The following is a 15,936-nucleotide window of genomic DNA, read 5'->3' as shown; positions in this document are numbered from 1 at the left end:
TGCACTCGCCGTGTGTGCGTCCCTTTCTACTCCGACGACCTGTTTTCTCACCCTTGACCTTTGTCTTGTGCATCTTCCTGGGTCTTCATGAATACAGCTGCGTATTACTTCACCACAAAGACCACAGGCTTACACCATGACCAGCGTGGTGGACAGATGGGGTGCCCGGGGATCGGGGTTCACCTGAGCCCTGCCCACAGGGCCTGTCCAAACTTGCTCCCAGGGCCGACTTTCTGCGTCCCTTGTGTGAAATCTCCCAGGCTTTTCTAGTCACTTCTAGTTACAAAAGATGGTCTCGGTGCCCTGGTGAAGTAATCTCAACTGCCTGCTCCCCAGGCTGGCTGCCCCCAGGCAGGGCAGGGAGTGAGCTGCGTCCATCCCTCCCTGTCCAGGTCCCAGGCTCCAGGTGGGCGGAGGGCTTCACACTGGGCTCCTATGCTGCTAGTGCATGGCCCATTTGCCTTTATGGTATTTTACTTAGTCGCCTTCACTTGTGCTCTGAGAGACTGACCGAGAGTGTGCACTCCCTGTTTTGGTGTGTGATCACAAAATGGTTTGGGAAGCTGATATTTGAGAAGTTCTGGAAAGTTCTGGTGACTTCTCCTCGGTTCGGAGAAGGCGTGTGTAGACTGTGGCTGGTCCTGATTCCGGTGGCACTATTCAAGTCTTGCAGACCTCCTTCAGCCAACGTGGACCGTGTGTAGTTTCTTAGAAGAAATCAGTGATCTTGTTTTGGTGTGCACATTTATGGGTGCACAGTTGCATGTAACAATCTCTTCTAATCTAAAAACCATCTTGCCTGCACTCGGGATCAGCTCCGGTTGTCATAGTTCTGGTGTTTATTCAAGTTTGAGAGAGGCTTTAAGGAAGAAAGAAAAAAAACTTCACCATCACGAATGCCGATTAAAGCCCCAAACTGGATGCTTAATTGTAATAGGAAAAGAAATCAGAACGAATTACAAATTTGAACAAGCTGACAAACACCCAACCACAAACATCCAGGAGAATATATTCTTTTTTTTAAAAAAATCAGATGCCTAATACATGCATTGATTGTTTCCCTTGGGTGTCTTTAAGTCCATACTCTTTGAGTACTTTTTGTGTGATTGAAATTTTAAATATTTTTCTATAGAGGAGAAAGCTATTTCAGTCTTTCCTCTAGTTTTATTAAAAAATATCTTCTTGCCTTTACAACATTACTTTGAAATAATTGTAAATTCAGAGGAAGCTGTAAAAATAGCAGAGATCCCAGATGCTCCTCCCACTCCCCTGATGACAGCTTTGCCTACCCGTGGTGCCATACGGAAACCACACCTGGTGTGGGCAGCACCGGGACTTGAGCATCTCACACGCTCTGAGCACTCCTGTCACATGTAGAGGTTCACATGACACCACCAAAATATGCCTCTCTTCTATCATCACAAAGATCCCCTCATTCTACCTCAGATCGGCGGCTTCCTACTATTTTCTTCTCCCCAGGAAATTCCAAGAATGAATATGTGTGGAATCATATGGAAAGCCACCTTGAGACTGGCCTTTTTCATTCAGCATAGGGCGTAGAGATCTGGCCAAGCCATTTCATGCATCAGGAATTGGTTCCTTTTCATTGCTGAGTACTGCTCTGCAGCATGGACGTACCATAGTCTGTTTAACCATTTACTGAAGGACATTTTGGTTATTCCAGTTTGTGTCTACTACAAATAAAGCTACTACGACATGTGTAAATATATGTCCCCGTCTAGACTTAAGTTTGAATTTCTCTGAAATAAATGGCCTGGAGGACAGCTGCTGGGTGTATGGTCAGTATACATTCGTTTTTAAGGAAACTGCTGAAGTCTCGGCCAGAGAAGCCGTGCTGTTGACACCCCTGGCAGTGATGCGTGAGAGGTGTTGTTTCTCTGGGTCCCCGTCAGCAGCTGGCGGGGTCACTGCTTAGTGTCTTACACACACTAACAGGCGCGTGGTGGTGTGTGATCACGGTCTCGTTTGCTTTTCTCCCGTGGCCAGAGGCGCTGGTGCTATCTTCTTTGCCATCCACGTGTCCTCACGGGGGTCTCCCAGGGCTTCACCCATTTTATAGCTGGATCTCCTGCTGAGTTTTGGGAGTCCTTTGCCAGGTTCGTGGTAGGCAAGTGCCTCTCTCAGCCTGCAGCTCGTCTCCCCGTCGTTATGGGGTTGCTCACAGACCATTTCGTTTTGAGGAGTTTATCAGTCTTTTCTTCCACAGGTCCTATTTTTAGCATCAAGTCTAAGAAACTCTTCACCTAGCTTTAGGTCCCAAAGACTTCGTCCTGCATGATCATATGAATGTCGTACAGTTTTACATCTTAGAGTTAAACCTGGGATCCTTTTGAATTAATTCTCATATAAGGTGCGAGACTTAATGAACTTTTTTGCTTTGGCTTTTTTGGGGGCGGTGGGGGATACTGGGGATTGAACTCAGGGGCACTTGACCACTGAGCCACATCCCCAGCCCTATTTGGTATTTTATTTAGGGTCTCACTGAGTTGCTTAGCAGCTCACCATGGATGAGGCTGGCTTTGAGCTCGCAATCCTCCTGTCTCAGCCTCCCGAGCCGCTGGGATTACAGGCGTGGCCACGGCACCCTTTTTTTAAAAAAAAAAAATTGTTTTTTTTTAACATAAGATGCCCAGTGCTCCAGCCCCATTTGTTAAAAAGACCACCATTCCTTGATTGAACTGTAAAAACCATTTGCTTCCTTTAATTCATTATAACTCATTTGAACCACTCTTTTCAACACACATGATTATGGAGAGGGGCACGGTGAGTCCACACCACATAAAGCCATTGGCATCCCACGGCCAAGACCAAACGCCGTGGGAGCAAGACGCATCCACGGAGGGCACTTGGTGAGGCCAGTTGTAGGATGAGCTGGGTGAGGGACGAGCTCCGAGGAGCTGATCCCTGAGGTCAGCTGAGACCTGAAAGCAAGCACCTGCCCAGCAGGAGGAAGAGGATCCAGGCCAAGGGGGGGCCTGGGGCAGGGGGAAGGGCCTGGGGACGGGTCGGAGGGGTGGCTGGTTCCTGCAGTGCCTCTGGGTCTGGTCTGTGGAGCCGAGCCCCGAGGGTGTCTCAGTGTGACTGTGTCTGGGTTCCCTGCGTCAGGCCAGCCTCCGCGCCTGCTTATCCAAGAGCCGCCAGCTGGCCTTCCAAAGGCCCGGCCGTGGCCACCGTGACTCACAGCATCGCCACCCCTCCCGCCCCGTTCACAGTAATAAGAGCCCCTGGCCGGAGAGGACACAAAGGCGGTCAGCGAGCTGCGGAGGCTGCCAGGGCCGGCCCAGTGACGGATGCAGCCGGGTGGCGGGAAGACAGCTCCTCGGGCTGAACGGCCTCTGGGGGTGGATATTTTGAGATCACACTCTAGTGTCATTAGAAAGCACAGCTATAAATTAGGCCGCTCAGAAGCATGGGGTGTGTAATAATTAAGTAATAAAAGTCACCACAGGGGTAAAGGAGCCAGAAAACAAAGAGCCACTGTTTGTGGATGCTCACAGGCTGCTGTGGGGCGGGGGGGAGCCCAGCTTTCAAGGTTTCTGAGCCTCTGCTCGGAGAGATCCAGCTCGGCCCAGGCCCAAGGAGACCCTCACGTCGGGGAGACTTGTCAGGGCACAGCGGGCGGGCAAGCAGGGTGGGTACCGAGGGTCCCGTCCAGCTCTGCATCTGTCCCTGGCGCCACACACCCCAGCATGGGGAGGGGCCAGTCAGGCGTGGAGCAGGCCGGGACACCCAGGGGTCGCTTCCAGCACAGCCTCTGCTGAGCCCCGTCAGACAGTTGGCTCCGTCACTTGGGGGATTTTTTTCTTGTATCATGTGTCACAATAAAAAAAATGATGATGATTGGGCTGGGGATGTGGCTCAAGCGGTAGTGCGCTCGCCTGGCATGCGTGCGGCCCGGGTTCGATCCTCAGCACCACATACAAACAAAGATGTTGTGTCCGCCGAGAACTAAAAAAAAAATAAAGATATTAAAAAATTCAAAAAAAAAAATGATGATGACGCTGGTGGTCCTGTTCAACTGACCATCCATGTGACATTTCCATCAGCCTTCCTTCCACTGGTCATTTTAGTGACCACCGGGACATTAGCTAGACCCACTATTTCTTTTATTATCATTCTCTTAGAGTAATAAAATGTTTTATTGCTCTTGTCTCTTCCAATCTAATCTAAGGATTACTAGGTATCTTTTTTATTTTTTTTTTGATATCAGGGATTGAACCCAGGGGCACTTAACCCATCACTGGACTAGGTCTCTAGCCCTTTTCTTTCTTTTTAATACTTTTTATTAGTTGTCAATGGATTTTTATTGTATTTATGTATAGGCGGTGCTGAGGATGGAACCCAGGGCCTCACACATGCCAGGCAAGTGCTGCACCACGGAGCCACAACTCCAGCCCCTCCGGGCTTTTCTATTTTATTTTGAGACAGGGTCTCACTAAGTTGCTGAAACTGGCTTTGAACTTGTGATCCTCCTGCCTCAGCCTCCAGGTCCACTGGGACTATAGGCCTGCGCCACCACCCCTGCTGCTAGATATCTTGAAAACATTTTTTTGACTGAGACATGAAAACGTAAGACTCGTACATACCAGTGGCACCACGTCATGTTCTCATACACGTGTGTTTAGATCAGGCTCAACATTTCTGTCTCCCCAAACATTCATCATTTCTTTATGGTGAGAGCTTCCCAAGTCCTTCCTCCAGCTTTGGGAAGTGGGTACGTTGTCATCAACAGTCACCCCAAGGTGCACGAGCCCCAGGGCACGGGGCCTGTTCCTGATCGCTGCAGCTCAGTGCCTATCCATAGCCTGTGACCATTTCACCAGGAGAAGCTAACTGTGACTTCCCACCAATTCGGCCATTCCCCCTGAGGCCAGGAGCCTGGCTCTGCTGCACAGAACTCCCCGCATTCCCCGTTGTTCCCTGCTACGCGGTCTGCCCAGGAAAGGCAGGGGGCGCTTCTCCCTGTCCTCAGGTAAACGGCTCCGTGAGGTAGCATCCCCAGGCAGCCTGCCCCACCTCTGGCCCTTGAGATCTGTTGCCGTGTCCCCTGATGGCCTCCAGGGCCTCCCTGCCTCTGGCCCCCCCAGGACCTCGTGAGCACTGGGGATGGTGCTTCCCGGCTGGGCCTGCTCCTTGGCAGGGAGAGCAGGGTCAGGCCCAGGCTGCTGGGCTGGGACTTCTAGACCTCTGTCTCTCAGTGGGCAGAGGAGGAAGGCTGATGAGTCTTTCTCACCTCTCTGATTTTATACTTGTACTTCTTTTCTCTAATACTGAGAAACCTTGCTTTCTAATGGCATTTGTACGATTACTGATTTACTTGGTCCTTCAATGTAAACATGACGGTTTCAAAATGACATGGACGTGATCATCAGCAATGGGAGCAGCTTTGGCCTTCCCTGGGTTCTTCTCGTCCCCAGGGTCCCACGTGAGACAGACTCTGCCCGAATCTCTTTTGAAACTGCTTGAAATAATTCTGACAAACAGGTCCATTGCTTCCTGCTGTCATTTAAAGCAGGTGCTGATCTTTCATCTTCACTTTATTTTGTCACAACTATTTTCTTTATAAAGCACTTTTTCCATGCTTCCAAAGTAAAATCCATTGCAGTCTATTTAGAGTTCCAGCTTTCTTCTCCCTCACCCCATATTGTGATAGTAAATTTTGGTTTATCTTTCATTTTTTTCCTTTTGAAAATAAAAATATACACGTGTCATATTTATATATGCATCATACATATAATGTGTAAGCATTATGTAATCATCATGTAATGTGCAAGCATAGAATTATCAGCATTATAAATCATGTATATAACATTATATGTACAGTAGTGTATATGCTACATGTGTTAGTATGTACGTGGCATCCCATGTAATTTATTAAGGTACATATTTAGCTTTCTCTGACTGACCCTAAATTCAAAGCGGGGACGAGACCAGGGAAGCTGGCGGTTGGTAGTCAGGTCCTGGCCCGTGGGGTGATTGGTAGGGGTTACTGTTAGCACTTCTGTGGCACAGAGCAGGCTCACCTCCTACAGCACCACAACTGGCTCCCCCGGGGGCTGCTGGAGGTGACCGGCTGGTCCCCGGGTTGGTCACTGTAGGAGATGGCCTTGCTTCCAGGGCAGGTTGCTTCAGAGTGAGGGTGGGATTCTGGTTGTGGGTTCAGTCTCTCCATCTGCGTAGAGATGGGCAGTTATTTCCGCCCCCCCCCCCCCAGGACATGAAGCCTGTTGCCACCAAGCCTTGCAGCTGGGCAGGCGACTTGCAGTACCACCCCCTGTGTTCTGGGACCTCACCCTCCCCTTTGTCCCCAGGATGGGCACAAGTGTGTTGCAGTGTTGGGAAGGGGCCACACAAAAAGCTCAGCACAGGACCAGTGGTTCCCGGCTGGAAATCAGTCCAAGAAAATCAGAGCCAGACACCAGCCAAGAGCGGTGAAGGCGGGTTTGATCCAGTGCTTGCTGCAGAGGGGAGATTCCTGGGCGGAACTGAGCTCGACTCCAAATACAGCGCAGGTGGCAGACTGCCAGTGAGCTGCGGGAGGGTCAGTGGGTGAGAATGAGGAAAGGAGACGTCAAGGGGAGGTCTTGCTGAGCCGGCCTCTCAGGGTCCCTGCACAGGGAGGTCGAGGTCGAGGTCAGACGTCAGGTGGGCTGAGGAACTTCATCAGCTCTCCAGGGAAATCAGATGGTCTGGGTGGAGGGGTCAACTCAGCAGGGTTCCAGATCACCACCGGCCTGAGCAGGCCTAGGAAGGGGGCTCCAGAGAGGCCTGCCTAGGGCTGGTGGAGGAGAGGCTTGGCAAGGGCCTTCCTGGCAAATCCTCAGGGACCTCAAGTACCCGAGAGAGCCCCGTGCAGCCTGAGGAGCCCTTTGCTCTGCAGCCTGTGACACTGACAGTGAGGCCCAGTGTGATGGGGGAAGAGGGTGGGGCCTCTTCCCAGGCTCAGTCCCTGTCTGGACTTCCCCCCTAGGCCTTCTACACCCTTCTTTGATCTGCTGCAGCACCGGTACCAGCAGCTGTGGGTGCAGGAGCAAAAGGCCACCCAGAAAGCCATTAAACTGGAGAAAAAGCAAAAGGTAACACAGCCTCTCTCCTGGGCGGATTGTTGGGGAGGGGAGGAAGGTCTGGCTGTGGCTGGCGCTGTGTGTTGGTGGTGGAGGGTGGGCGGGGCATGGGGGTCAGATGGTGTCTTGCCGCACAGATTCGGATCTGGACCGGGTCTGCATGATCATCCAGTTCACCTTGCATGTCACCCTGGGGTGTAAGACACAGGCCAGGATGCTAGTCCCCTGGCCCTGTGCACCTCTGAACTTCGGTGAGAAACCAGCTGTCCCAACTGCCACGGGAGGACCCTTTCCACCAAACTCCCGCACCACATCACGCCTCTGAAAAATCAGGTTGAACATAATCCAGCCGGCCTAGGCAGAAGTGCACCCTGGGCTACCCATAAATATAGGCAAACAAAGTAGAAAAGGAAGTGCACTTCAGAAGGATGCTTTAAAGAACACAGTTATTGCCGGGCATGATGATGGCACACACCTGTAATCCCAGCGGCTCAGGAGGCTGAGGCAGGAGGATCGTGAGTTCAAAGCCAGCCTCAGCAATTTAGCAAGGTCCTAAGCAACTCAGCAAGACCCTGTCTCCAAATGAAAAATAAAAAGGGCTGGGGACATGGCTCAGTGGTTAAGCACCCAGAAAAAGAATGCAGGAATTAAACGTGAGGAATTTTGTTACAAATTAAGGAACAGGCCATGCCGAGGCCTCCGTGTGCCCCACACCAAGCACCTCACCTGCCCACTTCCCAGGAGCCTGGAGGGGCTGTCCTTACCCCATTTCCCAGGCCTGCAAAGGAAGTTGGAGCCGAGGTCCCCACATAAAAACACCATTGACTGCTACTGACAGGAGCTGTTAGCAACCGGCAGGAAGTCAGCTCAGTGAGATTTTCACCATGAAAAGCATTGTGGTGGTTAATTCGTGGTGTTCTACACATTTGAAAATACTCAAAAACTATACCTTATTCCTTTAATATCCCAAAATTCCAACTTCTGGAGAACACAGATGCCTCCTCTGCTGTGCTTTGTAGGTTTCATTAAGAACACAGCTCCTCTGGGGTCACGATAGTCACAGCCAACACCGTGGGCCTGCTAGCTCCGTGCAGAGGGACCCCGAGTCCCTGCACTTGGTTCTCCACGAACCTCATCAGGTAGGTATCCTGTGACCTCAGGGGGAAACTGAGGCTCAGAGAGAGGTGTGTCTGTCCCCAGGGTGTGACTTTCTTTGAAGGTGAGATCCCCGCCTGCAGATTAGGGGGACACTCAGGGATCAGAGCTACTGCCTACCTTCTAGGGCCAAACTGAGAATTATAAGAGTCTCCCCAGGGATCCTGTGACCCTCAGGATGGGCACAAGTCCTCTGTGGCTCTTCTCCGCAGCCCGGCACTCATTACAGAGCTCGGCGTTGTAAGCGTAATGGTGTTTGAAAAGCAACCCACGACTGGTTTATTGTTAATGGCTGAACAAAGAGTCAACGTGGGATGGTAATGGCTGGTTTCAGAGGGAGCATTACCGTAACAAACTGCTTTACAGCCCCTGTGAGTGCCGCGCGTTTTAATTAGCAACTATTTCACTGCACTCAGAATGTGGGCAAAGACACAGAAACTGGAGCCTCTGCAGGCCCATCTTGTAGCCAGCACCCCTCCTGTGAAAACAGAGGCCCTTAAGCAGCTAATGAGGGTGACACCACAACTCAGCTCCGGGCGCGTGACTTGGAGTGAACCACCACTTCCGTGAGGCCTGAGTTTCCACGCTGGGCACACAAAGGAGCCAGACTGCATGAGGGCCCGCTGCACTGAGCCTAAGTGAGATCCTCCTGGCCATCCTTGGGTCAAGGTCGAGGCTCCTGTAACTAAAGGCAGATTAACAAGGGACAAGTGTCCAAAATGAAGTTGCACCTAATACCAGAGCTTCCACTAGGAAACGCAGACAAGAAACAGTTAACCCCGCATTTCACACTGCTGAGGTGGACAGGAGTGGAGAAGGCGTAGGAGGGATGGTAAGAACGGGGGTGGGGGCAGCCAGGCCTGTGTGCTCAAGAGGTGGGAGGGAGGTGCCTCTCCAGTGAGGGTCTCAGGGCCTGGGGCAGGAGCAGGGAAGCCCCTCCTTGGATTGGCGACCTGCTCCAGGAAGAGGGATGGCCGGAGGAGTGTGGGGTCAGACAGCAGACCCTCTTCTGCCTTTTCCAAGACACAGACGTGGAATGTTTGGGGAGTGCTGTGTCCTAAGCCCCACCCCTTAGCACGCAGCAGGTGCTCCAAAAACACCTGCTAAGCCCACCTCAAGTGCCCTCCTGACTCCAAGCTCCTCTGGCGGCTGGTTGTCTCACCATGGCCCTGAACCCGCCAGACCCGGAGGCCGCTGTTTGGGGGGTGGTTGACAACGAACTGGGCTTGAGATGGTTGGTCCTCGAGGCCTCATCTCCCACATCCAGGGAAACCTGTCTCAGCCTTGAGTCTGGCTGCTGGTGAGGGTGCTCTGGATTTTGGACAGCAAACACCCAAACAAAGCTCCTGAACAGCTACCTTTAGTGAGCAGTCATATCGGGCCGGCCACTCTGCCAAAAGCCCCTCAGCAGATCCCACAGGAACCCTGTTTGCTGGGCATCGATACCCTTTTCCGGTGGGGAAAGCTCAGAAGCCCAGGCTGTATGTCTGCATCCCTCCAACCCCAAAGCCCAGCTTGTTAACCCTGAGTGGGTGTCCTCTGCTTTAGCTCAGCATTTTAAAACTGTTCTAGAAGGCAGGGAGAACAACTGCCCTGCAGGGCTGACAAGTTACCCCCATACACTCAATAGAATTAATAGAGTTGATTAGCAACATAAATCAATAAATGAGGTTTGCTGGGTGGTGGTAACTTCAGTTAAATTTGGTTCTGTTTTTATTTGTCGATGGCACCTTCCGGATGCCACAGTGGGATTCACTGTTGGAGAGGCTGGAGGTCGGTGTGTTCTGCCCTCAGAAGACAGAGTCTTTCAGGAGATGAAACACCCTGGTAACACCTGGCCTGCTCCAGATTGTGTGGGGCCTGCAACTTCTACAGCTTGCAGCTGGTGTTTTGTTTTCCTTTTTAAGTCTAAAAGCACAGTAGTATTAGGGTGTTTACAGAGTCATGGACCCACGAATACCTGAGCGAGGGCCATCCAGGCCCCTCCGTTGTGAGGCGCCCCAAAGCTCAAGCTGTGTGAGCAACATGGAAAGCCCAGCTCTGTATGGAACAAGTGACACCCACAAGGGCCACGGCCCAGTGTGCATAGAAGCCAGTGTCATGGACCCGGTGATTGCCAGAAGGAACAGGCTTGTTGGAGACTGACCACTGCGGCTCCTGTCGTCTCCCCACCGGGTGCAGCTCAGAGCCTGTGGCAGCCCTGGGATGGGTGGAAATGGAGGCCAACAGCAACCGCACATCTTGGTGGCACATCCACACCCAGAACACCTGACCAGGTGGAACTCCTGGATCCTCAGGTCCTGCCCGCTGGAGGCTTTCGATGCTGCCAGGCTCTCAATGTCACTTTGGGCCAGGCCCCAGGGTTCGTGCCTGTGCCTGAGAAACAGCGTGAACAGCTCTTGGCAGCAGGGAAGTGGCGGTCTGTGACTCGGTTTCTGAAGCAGCCAACAGTCCCAGACATACTACTGCAAGCTTTCATTAAGCTCAACTCCAGGCTGAGAAGGCTCGACCATGTCCTCCCCCGAGGAGCCACATTGAAGGCTGAGAAAGAGTGGTGGGCCGTGGGGAAGGCAGGGCTTGTGCCTGGAGTCAGGTGGCCGGCCCAGTCCTTCTCCCACCGCTGGAAGCTGCATGGCTGGGCAAGTCGCGTAGCCCACGGAGCCCGTGGTCCTCATCTTCAGGATGGGGCAGTGAGTTAGGGGCAGGTGGGAGCTGAGGAAGTGCAGTTTGGCTACTGTTACTATGGACGCTGGACCCCTTAGCGCAGTGCCACTGTGCCACCCTGCTGCCCCAGTACCCGCAGCAGCCTGCAGACGGCAGCAGAGGTGTCCTCAGGTCTGCCGTTCCGTGGTCTCAGCCAGTTCTTCAGGCCTGTCCTAGACCATGCTCCCTGGGGGCTGTTCTCTGGCCTGTGGCTCCGGCTGAAGCACCGCTGGGCCACCCTGCTGCCTGAGCCACTTCTCCATGCCCTCGCGATGGCACATCAAAGACAACCCCAGATCCCCAGCTCAAGCCTACCACCCCCCAACGGCCTCGGCAAGTGGTAAGCCCACTGTGCCCAGCTCTGCAGGCCAGAATCCCGGCTGGCCTCTCCTCGCAGGCCCACACCCAGCTCTCAGCAAGGCCAGCATCTGGCCAGGTCTTGGCCGCCGGGCACACTCCGCTCCCCACCTGAGCTGCTGCAGTGGCCGCCCACCTGCTCACCCAGCACCCGACCTGGGACACTCCACCCAGGGCCTGTCCTCCACCACTGCCCAGCAGCCTTCAAGACCCGGGTTGGCTCATGCCATTCCTCCACTTCCAGAGGCTTCTGAATGAGTCCAGAACAGAGCCCAAAGGCCCTACTGTGCTAGGCCACGTTGGCCGCTTGCTATTTCTCCAACGTATCCTGCACACTCGGACCTGAGGGGTCATGGGAAACTTCCCAGATGTCCTCTACGTGTCGGGGAGGCCCTCCGTGTCCTACCCAAACACCTCCTCCTGCCCCACGTCCTCTGACCTCCTGCCCAGATGCAGATTTGCTTTGTTTATATTTTAAAGCACTAATGCCACCCGACAGTTGGAAATGACTTGTTTTGGAATGCCAGTTCCACCAGGGCGGGGGTCCTCGTGTACTCAGTGATGTACCTGAGCCAGGCAGGGGTGGACGCTCCATCAATATCTGTTGAAGGAATGAATCCAGGTGAGGCGGAGAGGTGCCCAGCCAAGTCAGAGGTGCCAACTCAGTACCACCCTCTGCTGAGCTGTCACCAAGGGGCAGAGACAGTGCTGCGGGATTTGGAAGTCCATGGAGGGGACCCCCCCTGCCTTTCCCTGTGTCCCCTTGCACAACCCTCTCAGGGCACCTCCTGACTGGAACCCTGGGTGCCTGTACCCTTTCCCAAGTCCCCTGCCTCCCTGCACTGCTGTGGTCCCAGCCCTCTGCACAGGCTCTGGGGGTGAGTGGGTTGTTTGAACTTTTGACAAGCTCCAGGACCTCAGCAGATTCTGAGGTTGGAGGTCTCAGCCTCACCTTGGTCCTCTGGGACTCCATGACAGGCCCCCCTCGCAGCGTCGGCAGCACATGTTTACTTTCTTGCAGTTCTGGAGGCTGGAAGTCCATGATGGAGGTGGGACAGGGCTGGTTCCTCCTGAGGCCTCTCCCCTTGGCTGGCAGATGCCACCTCCCCCTGTGTCCCTCTTACAGTTGGACAGGGCCCAGCCTATGACCTCATCCCACCTCGACCACCTCCCAGTGGGCCCTATCCGCAACATGGTCACATGGGGTTGGGGCTCCCACATGCCACTCCGGAGAAAGCTGCTCATTCTGACAGACCCACGAGCCACACATCCTGTGGACATGGGCACGGAGCTCACGGCTCAGGGAGAGAGAGCCTCCTCTTCACCTCTGAGAGCCACTGTGGAGACCCTGTGGGTTCCAGAGGAGCCTCCGAATCCTCTCCCCAAAGGAGCTACCTTCCTCCTCCCTGATGGGCCATGGTGCTCCCAGGGACAGTAGTACATGTCTTCACTCACACCACAGAGGCCCTGTGAACACCGGGCCATGGTAGCCTTGGAGGGCAGCTTCAAGGAGGATGGGACCCACCCCACCTCCCAGCCACCTACGGCCACAACCTCCAGTGTTGCAGGGCCAAACAGAAGGACATGCCCAGGGCATCCCGCGGTCCCTCCCCGGGGCCAGCTGAGCTGCAGCCAGGGGCAGGGCCAGCGGGGCAATGCTGTGAATAGGAGAAGGGCCAGGGCCAGGAGGAAGCGGCCCACACAAGAACCCCAGGCTCTGCCCTCGCACCCCCTGTCCTTGCCCGGGCTTCTCACCTGTGCACCTCCCCGGCTGCAGGTGATCCTGGGGAAGCTGTATGAGACCCGGAGCAATCACCTGAGGAAATATAAGCCGCCCGTGAAGCTGGATGCCCTCTGGCACATGCCCCACTTCCAGAAGGTCAGTGTCCCCTTCACCTGCCCCTTCCTGCGCACAGGGCTGGCTGCCAGTCACTTCACCCCATTGCTGTCTCCACCTGTTGTCTAGGAGCTCTGCAGGCCTCTCACCATCAATTGGCTTATCGATGGCAATTGCAAGGACTAATGTCCTTTGAGCACTTCCTGAGCACCAGGCTCGGAGATGCTCTTAGCTCAGACCCCTCACGTGCCCTGTCCAGGGAAGTCTCTGCCATCAGGCCTGCTTTGCAGACAGGAAACATGGTGGATTTGGGGAAGTGGCAGGGCCTTGGGCTGATGGCAGGCTTCTCGGTGCAGAGCCTGGGTGTCTGCCTGCCCGGTGCAGATGCTGTCGGGGCCAAGCCTCCAGGGATGGGACTGCTGATGCTCCATGTCCTCTGCCCAGGACCCAGCTGCTTGCCCTCCAGTGCTGGACCTCCCGTGCAGAGGGGAGCAAGTGTGCGCGGGCCAGATGGACTTGGTCAAGGGTCTAGGGAGGTGGTGAGCTCCGGCCTCAGAACTGAACCCATGTTCATGTGGCCATGTGGCCCGGTGGCTCCCAAACAGGGCTCCTGTTCAGCAGCCTTCAGCAGGGGAACACTGTGAGGGCCAGGGGCACCACAGACCAAGGGAAATGGAAATGGGGAACAGTGGCTTCGGGACGGGGAGGGGGCTGTGCATGCTCAACGTGGACAGAGAGAGGCTCTCTGGAGGCCACCAGGGACTGGCCTGGCCCCAGGAAGACAGCTGTGCGCGGCGGCGCTCCTGGCTGGCCCGCTGGCGGCCGAGTAACTCCAGCTTCGGTACTGACGTGAGGGTGGCTGGCTTCCTGAGCCTTATGCACGCCAACAAGCTGCTGAGTTCTGCCGGGAAACCTGCTTTGTCCCCCTTAATGCGGCCTCCATCTGCATATGTCAGTGACCATGTGCCCTGCCGCCCGTCAGCCCAGGCTGCCGCCATGCTCACAGCAAATGTCAAGGAAAGAACATGACCAGGCGCCGTTCTGGACGTGGCAGGAGTCACGGCCGCGCTGCTCCCAGGAGCACCTCCCGCCTCAGCCTCCACGGTGCACCCGCCTCTCATTTCTCTCTCTCTCCTGTCCCAGCTCTAAAACAAGTCCTCCGCTCTCCGGGGCCGTCCTTTGCCTTTCCTCTCTGCTGTTCCCTGTGTCTGTGGGGATGCAGGCGTCTGGGGACATTGCCCCAGTGGATCCACAGGCAAGAGAGGCCCTCCGTGAGGCTCTGCTGGACAGCATGGACTCCTGGCCCCTCTGATTAGAGTCCAGCACTATGGACACGGGATGGTGCAGGTGGTCTCCCCCCACCTCACGTCTCCCCTGCCGAGCAGGGAAAGGCCGGCCGCCCAGGTACCATGGAGAGCTCCACCTGGGTGTGCTGTCTCCTGTGCCCGGGCCCCGCAGGCCCAGGCAGGGGCTTCATGCGCAGGAAACAAATGCTCCTCCTGTGGTCAGCAGCGGGGGTGTCTCAGGATCAAGCCTCTGGGTGGCTGCAGAAAGCTGCTCTAACACACGGCCCAGCCTGGAGGGGTGACTTTCGCTCGGTGCCAGGCATCGCGAGAGGCCATTTTTGAGGACGACTTGATTTCCTACTTGGAACAAGCTTCGCGCCCTGCAGCACAGTGCCCTCCTCACCCCGGAATCCAGGTCTTGACAGAGTGGCACACGCACACTCCCCACTGTGCCACAGAATTGATGAGACGTAACATGCAGCCCCCGCTTTATGTGGGTGCTCTTCCTCCTTCCTAAGGATGTTCGTGGGACTCTGCCTGCTAATGCTGCAGTCACCCCCTCCATCAGCCCGGAGCCTGAGGCCGCAGGAATCGGGGGCTTGAGCAAGACTCTCAGAGTGGGGTGGTGCCCAGGGATCAGCCCAACAGAGACCCCCGACCCACAGAGTGCTGCTGTTGTGGGACGTCACAGGCAGTCCTTCCCTGTCGGGAGGTAATTACTGAGTGCTGACATGTTGACCCACAGCCTTCCTGTGCCGCAGTCTGGCTGGGCACAAAATCATGAGCCACTCACAGCCTTGTAGATTCAAACAGCAATTCTTTATTCCCGAACTGACACCCGCACTCTACACGCATGTTCTGGGCAAAATCCACACTCTCCACCGGGCTCTGAATCCCAAGTACTCTCTGAATCCCGCGAGAACTCAACGGGAACTCAAGGCGCCTGAGGCAGCAGGATATGCCTTATTCCCAGCAGGAAGGACCTTAAACCTGGAACCGCCCTAAACCCCGATCCACCCTAAACCCGGATCCGCTCTGGTCCTTGAGCAAGGTCACCTTTCATGCAAAGTCACTGCAAATGACCTGGGTCCACAATGGAGAGTCCTTCCTCTAAGCAACATGGGGTAGGCTGACAAGGAAATTGCCTTGTGTCGTACCTACTTAGCTATGGCTCTCAGCATCCCTGTCCCCAACCCACTGGTGTGGAAATAGGCTCACCTGTGTCAGGGTCCAGTCCAGGGCTGCCTAACCCTGGGCCTCCTGAGACTGCCCCTCAACGGTACCCTGCCCAGCAGTCGTCTCTCTCTCTCCACCTCAGGGACGCCTTTCTTCCCACAGTGGCACTTAACAACTTTGCAACTAATTAATTAACTGGGTGATGTTTTCATCTTCCCCAGCCAAAACGTTAGCCCATAAGAACCGCCTTTGGGTCCCCCATCGAGTCCCCAGAGCCCAGCAGGGTGCCTGGCACCAAGGACGTGGTCTGTGGAATGAACAAACGAGTGGACAGGTG

General features: G+C 54.8%; 1 protein-coding gene across 3 annotated transcripts in view; it reads left to right on the top strand.

Moving 5' to 3' along the window:
* Cfap77 (cilia and flagella associated protein 77) overlaps positions 1 to 15,936 on the top strand; it is a 120,383-nt gene that overhangs the window by 83,692 nt on the left and 20,755 nt on the right. The window contains exons 4-5 of one of the 3 annotated variants that reach the window (XM_048812830.1): positions 6,992 to 7,097; positions 13,078 to 13,179. The exons of 1 other annotated variant lie outside the window; for it this stretch is intronic. In XM_048812830.1, coding sequence (XP_048668787.1) covers positions 6,992 to 7,097; positions 13,078 to 13,179 — 208 coding nt within the window. The remainder of the gene's footprint in view (positions 1 to 6,991; positions 7,098 to 13,077; positions 13,180 to 15,936) is intronic. One more of the 3 variants, XM_048812832.1, reaches the window with a different exon arrangement.

This window comes from Marmota marmota, unplaced genomic scaffold (genome assembly GCF_001458135.2).
Source record: "Marmota marmota marmota unplaced genomic scaffold, marMar, whole genome shotgun sequence".
NCBI lineage: Eukaryota > Metazoa > Chordata > Mammalia > Rodentia > Sciuridae > Marmota > Marmota marmota.
This window is presented reverse-complemented; position numbering and strand designations above follow the sequence as displayed.